Source organism: Lepidochelys kempii, chromosome 18 (genome assembly GCF_965140285.1).
Source record: "Lepidochelys kempii isolate rLepKem1 chromosome 18, rLepKem1.hap1, whole genome shotgun sequence".
Lineage (NCBI taxonomy): Eukaryota > Metazoa > Chordata > Testudines > Cheloniidae > Lepidochelys > Lepidochelys kempii.
This window is the reverse complement of record NC_136397.1, coordinates 14,394,371-14,407,205: the sequence shown is the minus strand read 5'-3', so window position 1 is coordinate 14,407,205 and position 12,835 is coordinate 14,394,371. Positions and strand designations below refer to the sequence as shown.

At 51.0% G+C, this 12,835-nt stretch overlaps 1 protein-coding gene across 3 annotated transcripts in view; it reads left to right on the top strand.

Annotated features, from left to right (window-relative positions):
- TMEM201 (transmembrane protein 201) overlaps nt 1–12,835 on the top strand; it is a 50,436-nt gene that overhangs the window by 18,387 nt on the left and 19,214 nt on the right. For all 3 annotated transcript variants that reach the window (XM_073316751.2, XM_073316750.2, XM_073316752.2), the window contains 3 exons: nt 2,306–2,482; nt 3,324–3,709; nt 4,377–4,580. In XM_073316751.2, coding sequence (XP_073172852.2) covers nt 2,306–2,482; nt 3,324–3,709; nt 4,377–4,580 — 767 coding nt within the window. The remainder of the gene's footprint in view (nt 1–2,305; nt 2,483–3,323; nt 3,710–4,376; nt 4,581–12,835) is intronic.

The following is a 12,835-nucleotide window of genomic DNA, read 5'->3' as shown; positions in this document are numbered from 1 at the left end:
GTCCCTCGATCTGCTGACAATTCCCCTACTTATACATCCCAAAATGCCATTGGCCTTCTTGGCAACAAGGGTACACTGTTGACTCATATCCAGCTTCTCATCCACTGTAACCCATAGGTCCTTTTCTGTAGAACTGCTGCCTAGCCGTTCGGTCTCTAGTCTGTAGCGGTGCATGGGGTTCTTCTGTCCTAAGTTCAGGACTCTGCACTTATCCTTGTTTTGGTTGATTTCTTTTGGCCCAATCATCTAATTTGTCTAGGTCCCTTTGTATCCTATCCCTACCCTCCAGCGTATCTATCACTCCTCCCAGTTTAGTGTCATCTGCAAACTTGCTGAGGGTGCAGTCCATGCCATCCTCCAGATCATTAACGAAGATATTGAACAAAATCGGCCCCAGGACCGACCCTTGGGGCACTCCGCTTGATACCGGCTGCCAACTAGACATGGAGCCATTGATCACTACCCATTGAGCCCGATGATCTAGCCAGCTTTCTGTCTACCTTATACTTCATTCATCTAGCCCATACTTCTTTAACTTGCTGGCAAGAATACTGTGGGAGACCGTATCAAAAACTTTGCTAAAATCAAGGAATAACATGTCCACTGCTTTCCCCTCATGCACAGAGCAAGTTATCTCATCATTGAAGGCAATTAGATTAGTCAGGAATGACTTGCCCTTGGTGAACCCATGCTGACTGTTCCTGATCACTTTTACTCTCCTTTAAGTGCTTCAGAATTGATTCCTTGAGGACCTGCTCCATGATTTTTCCAGGGCCTTTGGTGAGGCTGACTGGCCTGTAGTTCCCAGGATCATCCTCCTTCCCTTTTGTAAAGATGGGCACTACATTAGCCTTTTTCCAGTTGTCCGGGACCTCCCCCAATCGCCATGAGTTTTCAAAGATAACGGCCAATGGCTCTGCAATCACATCCACCAACTCCTTTAGCACTCTCAAATGCAGCTCTTTGACCCCGTTCCTCCCCCCAGCCGTCCCAAAAAAGACCTGCACAGAGAGGTGACCCTCGTGCCTGGATTTTTCCTCCCAGTAGAGTCAGTGCTCAGCAGCCTCCACGCAAAGTTGCACGCTCCCATCCTCGAGATCTCTCTGCAGGTCCATGCTGGGAGTGAGGACAGATGAGGGGTTGAGGAGAGGAAGGGACAGGCTGGGGTGGGCATGTTGTCCTGCCGGAGTTCAATCAGAACAACCTGGGTCTGTTCTGTTTTCCGAGGCACTGTTGCTCCTGGGGTCCTATGGGTAGTGATGCCCATGCTGGGTGCTGTCGAAAGCTCGGGAGCTGTCCCTTTGGCTGCTTAGACTCAAGCCAGCAGAACATCCGTGTGATGCTCCCCTTGAGTGCAGGGGCTGTGGCACTGGAGGCTCTGATCTTGTGGTGTTCAGGGCCACCTGTGTTTCATCATAACTGAAGCAGGAGTTCTGAGCCACATGGGGCTGGTAGACAGCCCTGGGGAATGGAGGCCCCTGTTTGTTCTTGGGGCAGGATAAGATTTCTCCCATGCTGCCCCGCTACCTGAGCTACTTCTGAGCTGTAGGGTTCAGATAGGAGCCCAGCCTGCAAGACTAAATAAAGCATGTGGGAAGGGGAGGGGCCGGCCCATCCTGGCTCCCCCCTGGTGAAACAGGAGCCAAGTTTGGGAGAGAACTGACCTTCCGATGCCACGGCTGGGGCAGGGAGCCCAGAACAGCCTGGGAATGGAGATGGCGTTGAAAGAGCCCTGGGACCTGCCATGATGAGTGACGTCTCCGCTCCAGTGACAGTGATAAATGCACCCTTCGCACAGGCTGTTTTGACAACCATTGATGATGATTTATTGCACTGATTTGAGCGGGGGGGTTTTTGCCGGTGACTGCTGCTGAACCTAGGCCAGAAAGAGGAAGCAGCTTGGCTGGCTGGCTTGCCTGGGCTGAGTGAAAATCTCTGTGGGCAGGTACCAGCTGGGGTACCTGCTTACAGATATGGGACACCTCTCCCCCTAGATGTGGTCCTTAGCTGATAAAATCAGCAAGGTCATGGCTGACTGTGTTCCATATCCCATAAACCACCAAAGGCTGCTGTGGCTTGGTTCTGCTCCATCAGCACTGTCTGTCTCTCCCAGACTGTGTGGGGCTGAGAGACATTTCCCACGTGCTAGCTGGGTGTTTTGATCCCAGCTGACCTAGAATTCTGAGGTGGTACCCAGCTGCTCTATAGTATGGAGATCGGGATCTGTGCATTGGTGGAAGAGCGATGGTGCCCTCTGACTGCTGGGGTTTGGTGCCTCTGATCTGCTTCCCTGTTCTCTCCCAAGGGTAAATACGATGAGGAGATCGAGGTATATAAGCACCACTTGGAGCAGACCTACAAGCTGTGCCGCCCATGCCAGGCCGCTGTGGAATATTACATCAAGCACCAGAACCGGCAGCTCCGGGCGCTGCTGCTGAGCCACCATTTCAAACGCCGGGAGACTGACAAGCCCTATATGCAGGTACGTGGCCATGGGCAGCAGGGTGAGTGGCAAGGAGAGTGGTGCAGTGACCCAGGCTCATCGGCATCCGACCCAGGAGCGGGGCTGGAAGTGAGTGTGTCTGCCCGGGCGGCTCTGATGGATTCCGCTTTTGAGTTAAGTGGGATGATGGGATCACATTTGGCTTAAGTTGGGGCCAGGGCTAACATCTGGTCTTCGGCCAAATTTGATGTTGTAGCTGTAAATAAATCCAGAGGGGTGAATAACAGTGAGTCTTCTGTGATCACAGTCCCCTGCCAGCTTGTCTGTCCAGCTGATGGTGCCCTAGATGTCTGCCCAGATCTCTCTCAGTATAATTCTCTCTCTCGGGCCCTGATGAGCTGGTCTCTAATGTTTGGCATTGGGTTTGTGCCAGGCTGGGGGATTGCAACACCCCTCACTGTGCGATGCTTGCATCTTGCTGGGATGATCTATGGGGCACCATTGAACTGGAAGGAGTGAGGGAGGGGTGGAGCAGGGGTGGGAAGAACCAACTCGCCCTGCCGCAGGGGAACTATGAAGTGTGGGACTGAGCAAGTGTGGAACTGAGCAAGGGGCGGGAGTGATAACTTGAGGGTTTGGCCCTTCTCCTACAATCCCCTGCTGTTCCAGTCCTGGGCTCTCCTCCTTCCTGCCCCTCCCCAGCCCACTGCGGTGCTGATACCCCTCACTCTTGACCTGCAGCCCCCTGTTCAGTGAGGCCAAGTTGCTCAGTAGGTCGATACGATGTAGAAATGTTTAGTTGGCACCAGTCTGAGGATCCTCCCCTGCCCCCCAACTTGTTTTGCTTGTGACCAGAGATATTTCTCCTTCCTCTTTGCAGAGCTTTTGCTCTTCCTCCTCCTCCATGAGCACCCCGACTCAGGTGATAATTCTGCGGTTCCTGACTTTCCTCAGCTGTGCGTTCCTTGTCCTGATGGCCTTGTATGGGTCAGGTGACCCCTTCTCACTCAAAGTCACGGCCCCTGTTCCTATGGAAACTGGCCCCATGGCCATTGGGAATGGGACTGCAGCGAGCCCAGCAGTGGCCTCGGAGAATCGCACTCTCCTGGGAATTGCAGGCTGGTGGGAGCTACTCCACCTGCTGCCAGAGCAAACGGTGAAGAACTTGAGTGTCGCTTGGACCTACGGGAGGAACCATCAGATTGCGGTCGTCCTCCTCGGGCTGTTCACCTGCCTGTTAGCCATGCTTCTGGCCGGACGGATCAGGTGGGTCTCCTGTGTGCTCTCTGTGTCCATCTGGGGGCTGTTGGAGATCCAAACCGGGGACTGATTCTCTGCACAGGGCTGAGAATGCAGCAATTGGCAGCACTGGCCTCCTGTCTCCTTGCGGTGCTCACAAGCCATCCTCCAAGCCAGCTGAATCGGGAGACCTGGGTTCTAGTCCTGCCTCTATCTCGGGTACTAAGTGAGCCTCTGTGCCTAGAGTGATGCCTACCTGCCTGTCAGATTAAAAGGCCTATGTATATTGTTATGGCGGTCTCCCATTCAGTGCTCGGATTGTGGGAGAAGATTCTTGGGATGCTATTGAGGTTGCAAAGGACTCTCTGAAAGATATAGATTTTGGGCGGGGGAGTTCTTAGATAATCCCATTGGATTATAACCATGGCCTGAATTACCAAGGATGGAGAAATCTCTTTGTTGTCCTGCAGTCTAGTGAATGGAGCAGTAACTGATCAGGGCAGGTGGGGGGGCCGTGCAGCTGACACAGCTTATTGGGAGGTGGCCTATAGCCTGCTTCAGTCTGTTCATCCCAGGCTGCCACCTCCTTCACTCCTCAGCGCCGCCCTCCGGGGCCACGCCTGGCTTGGCTCTGGGTGGCCAGTTTGTAGGCGTGTTGCTCTGACGCACATCCTCGTTTTTTTTGGCATTCCAGGCTGCGGAGAATCGATGCCTTCGCCTCGGTCCTGTGGCTCCTGGTGATGGGTTTGCACTTGGCTGAAAAGTACCTGAAGGCGGACACACCCAGCTGGCTGGACACGGCCAAATTCGGCACCACGTCCCTGTGCTGCCTGGTGGGCTTCACCGCAGCAGTGGCCACGCGAAAGTCAACGGGCCAACGGAGATACCGGCCCCGAAGGTCAGAGCCAGAGCAGTGACCCTGGGGGAAGGAGGAAAAAAGCCGTGCGAACTCTGTGCGACTGGTGCTTCTCTCTCCTCTTTTTTTTTCCCTCTTTTTTTCTTTCTATTTTTTTCCCCTAGAAGCACAGTGAAGACTCTTCCTCCTTTTTCCACTCTCGCTTCCTACCAAGCCAGCTGCTCATAGCCTTTCTGCCGCCTCCGTTAGCCAAGGAAGCCGCTTCTGCCGCCTCCATTCTCCCTCCTCCTGAAACCTCCGCCAGAGGTGCAAACACCAACCCCTGCGCGACCCCAGAGCCAAATCTTCCACCAGCTGCTTCACAGACTGCTCTCATCCCCCATTCTGCGCCTCCGGCCAAAGAGATTCTGGCTGCTTCTGTCCTTCCAGCTCCACTCACTGCGTGTCCATCCCTAGCTAGTCCTGGAGGGATCCTCTGCCCTGAGCCTCTCAAGGGCTATGCCACGTTGTCTCCTAATGGTGCTGATCATTTTTAGTTTACACTGACGGGAATGCACTCCTGGATTCTTTTTAACCTCTCTGTACTTACACTGCATGGCTGATCCTTAATGGGGAGGGGGGATGAGACACGCTTGTTAAATAACCTGCTTCCACTCACCCTCCACTGTGTAGCCTCACCTAACCGCATGTCCTTTTGCTGTGCTCTGGCTTCTACTCTGAATAGGAAGAGCTCCTTGGGTGCTTTTACTGGAACTATTAATAGCTTGAAAACAGAGGTGCTTTTAAAGATTATTTAACTCAGGGTATCTTGACTGGTGCAAAATCTTCAACTGTTTTAAAATTTTATCTCCAAATTTCTGTGTTTTGAGGGGGAGGTTGTAAAGAAGATCTAAATGGAAGCACAATTTTTATTTATGTATTCATTAAACCGTTCTCCTCTGCTCCTGTAGCCTTAGCAGTGGAGGAGGACACGCTAGGCCACAAATCACAACTAGGAGGTGCTGTGCTGTATAGTCAGTCTTCCGGCATACATAACCATAAGCCTTACTCCATTCAGTGTTGTCTTTTGTATTCAAGACATCTGAGTTCAGGACATCTGATGGGAGGAAGTGCCAGAGAGGTGGAATCCAGGGGGTTGGTTACTAATTAGATGGGACTTCATGAAAACAGATCTGAATTACGTGGTGTTACCTAAAGGAAAGTGCTTAGGTTTTTTGGAGTTGTGGCAGTTGGGAGGTGAGGGAGGGGTTACCCATGCCAAAAAACGAGCCCATGAAATGTGATCGGCGGCATTCTTTCCAGTAGGGTCCAAATGAAATCTTGAGACCCAAATGGTGAGGTGCGTTGGGGAAGGGAGGATCTTTCTCTTGGCTGAGTGTTTCCAGGAGGAACAATTTGGGCACCCACCATGGGTTAGATGGTCTGGTCTGGGTGGTTCTGCATTTGGTTGTGTAGGACATTCTAGCCTGGACACAGGCCTTGCAGCAAAAGGTGGGCTCTAAAAGGGAAACTGCAACATTACTTAAGATTCTGCTTACTTATTCTTTTGCATTATATTTATGAAACAGCACAGGGAGCTGCCATCCTGACAGTAGATTAAATGGTCTTCTGCTTTACCATGTGTTTGTTAAATCAAAATGGAGCTCCTGCTAGAAAGAATCTGTGTCTCCCACCCAGGAAGTCAATGGTGCTACTCAGAGTGAGAGAAATGGTGAAACAGAAGGGAATATCTGAAAGCTTGAGGTTTTTTTAAAACAATTTTTCATGTCTAACTATTCACTGCAGTGCCACTTGTAACCGCTATTCACCAAGACAGCGGAGTTGTAATGCTGAGCTGGTCTGATGAAATCTCCAGTAAGAGCAAACAAAGTCAGCTGGCTGCAGCCTGGGATGTACAGCCATCCTCTTTCCTGTAGAAACAGCAGTGCAGCTGTAACTTAGGCAGCTGTCACAGCAACTCCTGTAACTGTGTCGGGCGACTGTTCGAGGAAGTCCATGCACAGAGCCTGACCATGGAGCTTTACCCTAAGATCCCTCTTGTTGGGATTTTTTGCTGGTGTCTTCAGGGAACTTTACTATCCAAATCCCTTCTCTGCTCTCAGACAAACACCCCCACCCACTCTCCCCACGCACATACAACTTTGGTACTTGTGAAGGGTGTTGCTCTGGAGAATTAAGACCTACTTATCCACAGTAGCCCCAGCATTTGCAAAGGCAAGCTTCTCCCCACTGCTCTGCCAGCCTTGCTCAACCCGACCTATAGGGCCACCTGCCAGGGTGAGGGCCTCGCTTTCTATTACCAGTTTGACTCTTGGGCTCTAAGATTGCCATACAGGGCTTCAGTTGTGATGGGGAACACAACCCTTTGTATTAAAGGGCTTCTTTTTAAAAGCAAAGGTTGCAAGGCATCACACGGTCTCCTGGCAGGGGAAGAAAGGAGTGAAGAAGCTTGCCCAGAGCAGCCATCTTGTCGTCGTCGTCCCCCCCCCCCCCCCCCCCCGGCTGGAGATTCCCAGAGACATGGTGATTTCTCTTTGCTCCTTCTCCTTCCAAAATGGAATCGTAGCAGGAGCGAATTTGATCTAAGAAACGGAACAGGCCACTTGTCCACTCACTGGTACTGCCCCTAGTACCACATGCACACCTAACGAAGTGGTCATTCTCAATTAGTGCCATTGCCTGGTCACTTACAGGCCAGCTGGGTTGCCTAATAAATCCTTGCAAATGCATCAGTAACTGGCGCTATATTGACCATCAGAACTGTCTTGGGTAAAACCATATAATAAATTTTCTGGCAGTTGGGCCAGATCTGATTCAGGTTCACTCCATTCACAGCTAAGCTGCACAAAAATGTAAGTTCTGTTGAGCTGGATATCCAGTATTTTGCTTTTCCTTTTCCCTGTTTGGAGGTTTTTCAATCTCCAGCAAAGTCTATGTGGTGTGAGACCCAAGTTTTCACTCTGCTGTGTTGCCGCCTTAGCTGGATAGAGACCCACAGCCTCTGTCCTTGCCTTGCTGAAAGGTTCCTTCTAGCCTTGTGACCTTGCTCATCTCCTCTTGTGAGGCCGCTCTGAGCCAGAGGACCTTCTGGGTTCTCAGATTTCCTCTTTAACGAGCTGCGAAGGGAATAATCTCCCCTCTTCGTTGCTCAGATCTATCATCTCGTGGTCACATCTGGATCTCTGATGACACTAGCGGGTTTTGGGAGACTTGCCAGGTGTCCGACTGTGAGCTCTTTGCATGAGCAGCATCACTTTTGCCTCAAGGCTCTAGCTGCTTTGCAAGTGCACTCCTCATCTATCCTCTAAAGCTTCTTGCGTTCAACTCAGACTTCTGTTCTTCAGCCCGCAGCCATCTCCAGTTATACAGGCACTTAAAGGAGGTTGCCCTGGCACTCTTGTCTCTAGCTGTCTGTAGCTTCTGGGTCATTTGCACCTGAACACCTCGATCAGGGCTAGTGAATAATGGGTGCTCCGTGCCCAAACAAGCGCATGGTACTCGCATTAAGATACTGTTGTTCATGGTGGAGGTGGGATTGACTAAATGGTCAGCGCTGTGCATGGCCTCCCCTTTATCCCAGTAAGGCCTGTAGCTCAGGGGAGGCCAGCATAGTGGGTAGCCATCACGCGTGTGTGCAGAGGGGAACGGGGCAAGGGGGAGGAACCTTTTGAGAAGAGTGCAGAACAAGGTGGTCAGTGAGGAAAGCACTGTAGCTTGCAGGGTAAAGAGCTAATCCCACCTGTTCATTTGCTGTGTCATAGTTCCTTCTTATCCTCCACAGTGTACCAGAGCCCTTCTGCTGGTGTAAGCAGGTGACTCCTGGGTTTGCAGAGGGCTGGCAGGTCAGGGATCAGATCATTTGCTTGTGTGTGTTTCTGCCAGCTCCTAAGAGGCAGAGTGCTGCACAGAGCTAGGTTTCTCCTTGGTGTCAGTGAGCGCCTGGTATGGAATTGATCCCCTTATGGTTTTGCCAGGCATGCTTAGCTGTGAATGCAGAGCCATTAACAGTTCTTCACTCTAGGTTGCTTGTCCCTCTGTGGCATCCCTATGTAACCACAGAGGTGCGCTGTGCATGGTAGATGTGTGGCTGTCCACAGGGGCTGGCTCAGGGTCAGGTGGAAGCATGGGTGCTGGGGAAAGGCTGTGACGTGGGGAACCTTGTGCTAAGGGGAAGTATCAATTCCATTCCAGGAAAGAGGGCTGTGAGCTCTTCCCAGGGCATGCAGTTCAAGAGCTAATAAAGTCCTTGTGGGAGTTGACGCTGGCCCCACATGAGCTGAAAGGCTCCGTGGCTAATGATACACCAAGTACGTGCTGGGATGGAGCTTGTTTGCTCAAACAAGACGAGTCTTACCTGTTTTGAGCCCGTCCCAGGGTTGCAATGCCAATCAAACCTATTGCTGAGCCATCAGCCACAGCAGCTGATCCAGACCACTGCAGGTCAAAGGCCTCTTCAGTGCTTCTGCAATCCTTTTCGCGCTGCTGCTTGCAGCTCTCTGAAGGGTGGACGTTCTTTTGCCCACCCGTCCGTCCCTGTCCCCTTAGGGGAGTTGTCTTCTCCGGCGCTGCTTCAAGCTCCTCCTCTGTCCAGGAGCCTGCCACGCTGCCAGTGGAAGCAGGGAAAGTGGCTGAGGCTGTTCTGACCAGTGCCACGTCCCTGTTGGTCTCACTCCAAGGATCAGCCTGGCTGACTCCCCAGCTGGCAAGAAGATGCTCCACGGCAGCTCAAGCAGCAGTCCTTTGAGAACCATTTCACCCATTTTCTTCTTGGTGCCCAAAGGTTCGGCGGTCGTTTTCCAGCTGAGGTTTCGCTTGGGCCTCGGTCAGATGGCAGGCTTCTTGCCCTCTCGCTTCCCTTTGACAGTGCCTTAGTTTCTAACTGTTTAGATGTGTCCTGCCTCTAGCCATTAGGTCTCTGGCACCTTTTCTAAAGAAACGCATGCCAGTTTGCTGGCTGTGTTATGTCACCCTCCATCCAGTGTGCTTGATCTCTAGCTCTGTTCTTTCCTCCGATATGCTGCTGTGGCAGACGGGTGGAGGCGGGTGAGGGTGCAGGGGAAGTTAGACACCAGAAATAAGCAGCCGAGACAATAATCTGTCTTTAAACTGTGGGCGGCCAGAATCCCTTGATCTGGATAGTCTGTTACTGCAGCTAGGAAGCATGAAATCAAACTGGAGTTCATGACCTCAAGGCAGGGGGAGTGGGAAATATACATTCCCTGACAATTTAACATCTTGGTTTAGCAAGAGGTATTTTGGGTACCTGCTAGGCTGTACTGCTGAAGGGATAGATCCCAGAGTGCTTTTAGCCAATTTTTTTGGATCCCTAAAAGGTTTCTAACCAGAACATTCAAAGGCAAGACAGCCTTCTGGAAAATACTGGAAACAGTTTTATTTTAGCCTCAGAGGCTCTTGTCAACACACTGTCATGTTACTTTGATGTTTCTGGGTGCCTTGGCAGGTGCGTGCTGCTGCATGTGGCTAGAAATAATCAGTAGAAATAACTTTTTTTTATGGAATCGCACAATGCAGCGAAATCAAACTGGCAGTGACTGACTCACTGGAAGACTCTAACTTAATCTGTCCTGTCCTGTCCTCCTTGTGCCAATCTTGTCTAACTCACTGTAGCTCTCAGATGTAGGATGCTTGTTTCCATACCCAGGGTGATCCATACAGGGTGTATCAGTCATACTGGGGCGTTGGTTGGGTGTTTTTGTGCACTTAGATCTAGGTAGAAGGTTCTCATCTCTTGTTGCAGCCTGACTGCTTGCAGATGCTTTGACTGTCTTTGGAACTGCAGTCACCAGCGCTAATAAATAAACCATAACACTGCCTTTTCTTAGGGTCATTCTTGAAACTCCCAAGTCGGAATGCCATCTGGGCTGTTCACAACAGTGTGCCAGACCAGGAATTAAGGTGCTTTGCTCCCCTAACCTTCCTGCTGTGTCTCCTCTCAGCTGGACTGGAGATCAGTCAGCAAGGAAGCTTGTGGTCTGTTTTATCAGCCACCAAAGCAGGGCTGTTGCCTGAAGATTCCCGAAGCCTTGCAGGCCTGTGCATACAAACGAAATCGAGTGCCTGTACCCAGCAGTGTAGATGTTCCCAAATTAAAAACATCCTGCCCCAGGTACTCTGTGCTTCCATCGGCCTCGTTTTGGTGGCACACCAGTAGATCCAAGTGCAGGATGCAAACTGGGGCAAGGACTCTGCCTTATTAGCATGATGCTACAAACATGTAGGGATAGTGGGTGGTGAGAAATGGTGGCTGGCTTTGTCCATCAGTCTAAACATGGCCACCATCTGACAAACTTTGTCTGTGAACTCTGCTCCTTCTACAGGGAGCCAGTTCCCTCCGTTCCAAGGCTGAGGGAGGCAGCTGCCTGTCAGCAGGAACAATCACTTCAGTGATAGAAGTGGACTGATAAGGAAGGGGCAGAGACATGCCTTTCCCTGAATACACTAACTTCTGCAACACTAAATGGCTCTGCCTTAGTTGGGACTGAACTGGCTGGCTTGGACAGAGAGCCCATGCTTCAGCTGAGCTACTGCTTCTGTTCTGTTACCTACCAACAAGGCTGGCTGGGGCTGAGAGGATACTTGGATGGTGCTTTATATTTCCAAGGTGCTTTGCCGACCCCAGCAGGGGAAGAGGGAGAGCAAAGGATTTGCAGCAGGGAAACCCACCCAGCTGCTGCTCCTCTCCTTCCGAAACGTGTCTTTGCATGTAAATTGACCCCCTTGCAGTTTTTACTTCAGCATATTTATATCCCATCTTTCCCTTGCTATTATCCCTTCCTTTCCCTCCCTGGTACAAGTCTGTGGTGTGCATGAGCTGGGTGTGCCAGATGGACGGGGAAAGGAGGGAAATTTAACCTTTTTTTTGTTTTTGTTTTAACTTGTGCTCTTCTTTACTTTAAAGCAAGCTGAAATTGTGTGATGCTAATAATCATGTTAGACACTGCAGCAGATGTATATGTGGCTGTAATGTAGAGGAATTATTTATGCTCTTATTCTAAAAAATTATATTAATATAATAGCTGCTGCCATTGCCCTAGCTTGTTTGACTCTGTCTTTGAAATTGGGGGTGGGGGGTTGGCTTAATTTGTAAGAGCTGCTTGTGACCAGCATCCAGCACGTGCATAGCTGGGGTGAAATGTGCGGCTTAACGCTTGAGGCTTTGGTGGTAGTAGCGGAAGTTCTCCAAAGGGACAGTATTCAGTTCTGAAGTGCACTTTAAATTGCACCCCCTATAGAGCAGCAGTGAGAAGGTGTCCGATGGAGAGGTCACCTGCACCCTCCCTCCCCAAAGGGGCCATTCCAGGGGGTGGCGACACACACACACTGACTCACTGCATCTCCCGCGCACACTGTAAAATATCCAGTGCTGCTGGTCAGGTGGGAAGCCGGAACTCTCCGTGCTGAATGTGAGTGCTCAGGAAGGGTCGTGAACGAACATGGGGCAAGTGGCTTTCTGGCCATGCTCCATCTGCCCCTCGTCCCCTAAAGGAGGGTGACTTCTGGGAGAAAGGAATCCTTGTAGGTGGACCTTGATGGGATGTGAAATGTGTAGGGATCACTTATGCCAGGGCAGATGGAGCCCGAAAGCTGACTGTATATGGCCCTGTCCAGTGGGCAGAGCAGGCATATGTGGAAAAAGCAGATTATCTGGTCTTGACTGCATGTTGCCTTGGTTTTTTCCCCCTCCGTGCTAGTCCAGTCACTGGAGTGGGTCCATGTGGGCCCTGCTGACACATACTAACGCTGACTACTCCTCTCTGCCCTGGGGATGACAAGTCGTCCCTGTTCAGTTCCCTTAGATGGCATTCAAAATCCACCCTTTGTGGGCCTTGTTCTGAACTGAGGAAAGGCTTTGGCACAGAGTAGGCCCTGCTGGTGGGAGGCAGCTCTTCCAGTCCTGCATACTGTCCCATATCAGGCAATGTTTTACTTAACCACTATTTAAAGTACCTGTACAGTAGAATTGTGGCTGACTGTCTCGTAATTTTTAGAATCACTGTAAACATGACTCGAGATACTAGATTATTGTTCATGACATCGAGTTTTAAAATAAACGGCTTCGTGGCCCTGACTATTTCCAACACCCATTTGACTCCAAAGCCTTTTTTCATCACTTCGCCACTGCTGCTCAAGTGTTTATACATGCACAACATGGAGCAACGCAGTTCAGAGCCCGTTCTTCGCCCCCTGGGGAGGCAGAGAGAAGAGGTCACAGCTCCATCCTGCATTGCTGTGTTTTTAGGGGCTGATGTGGCTGCTTCCTGCACAGTGACTCTGTT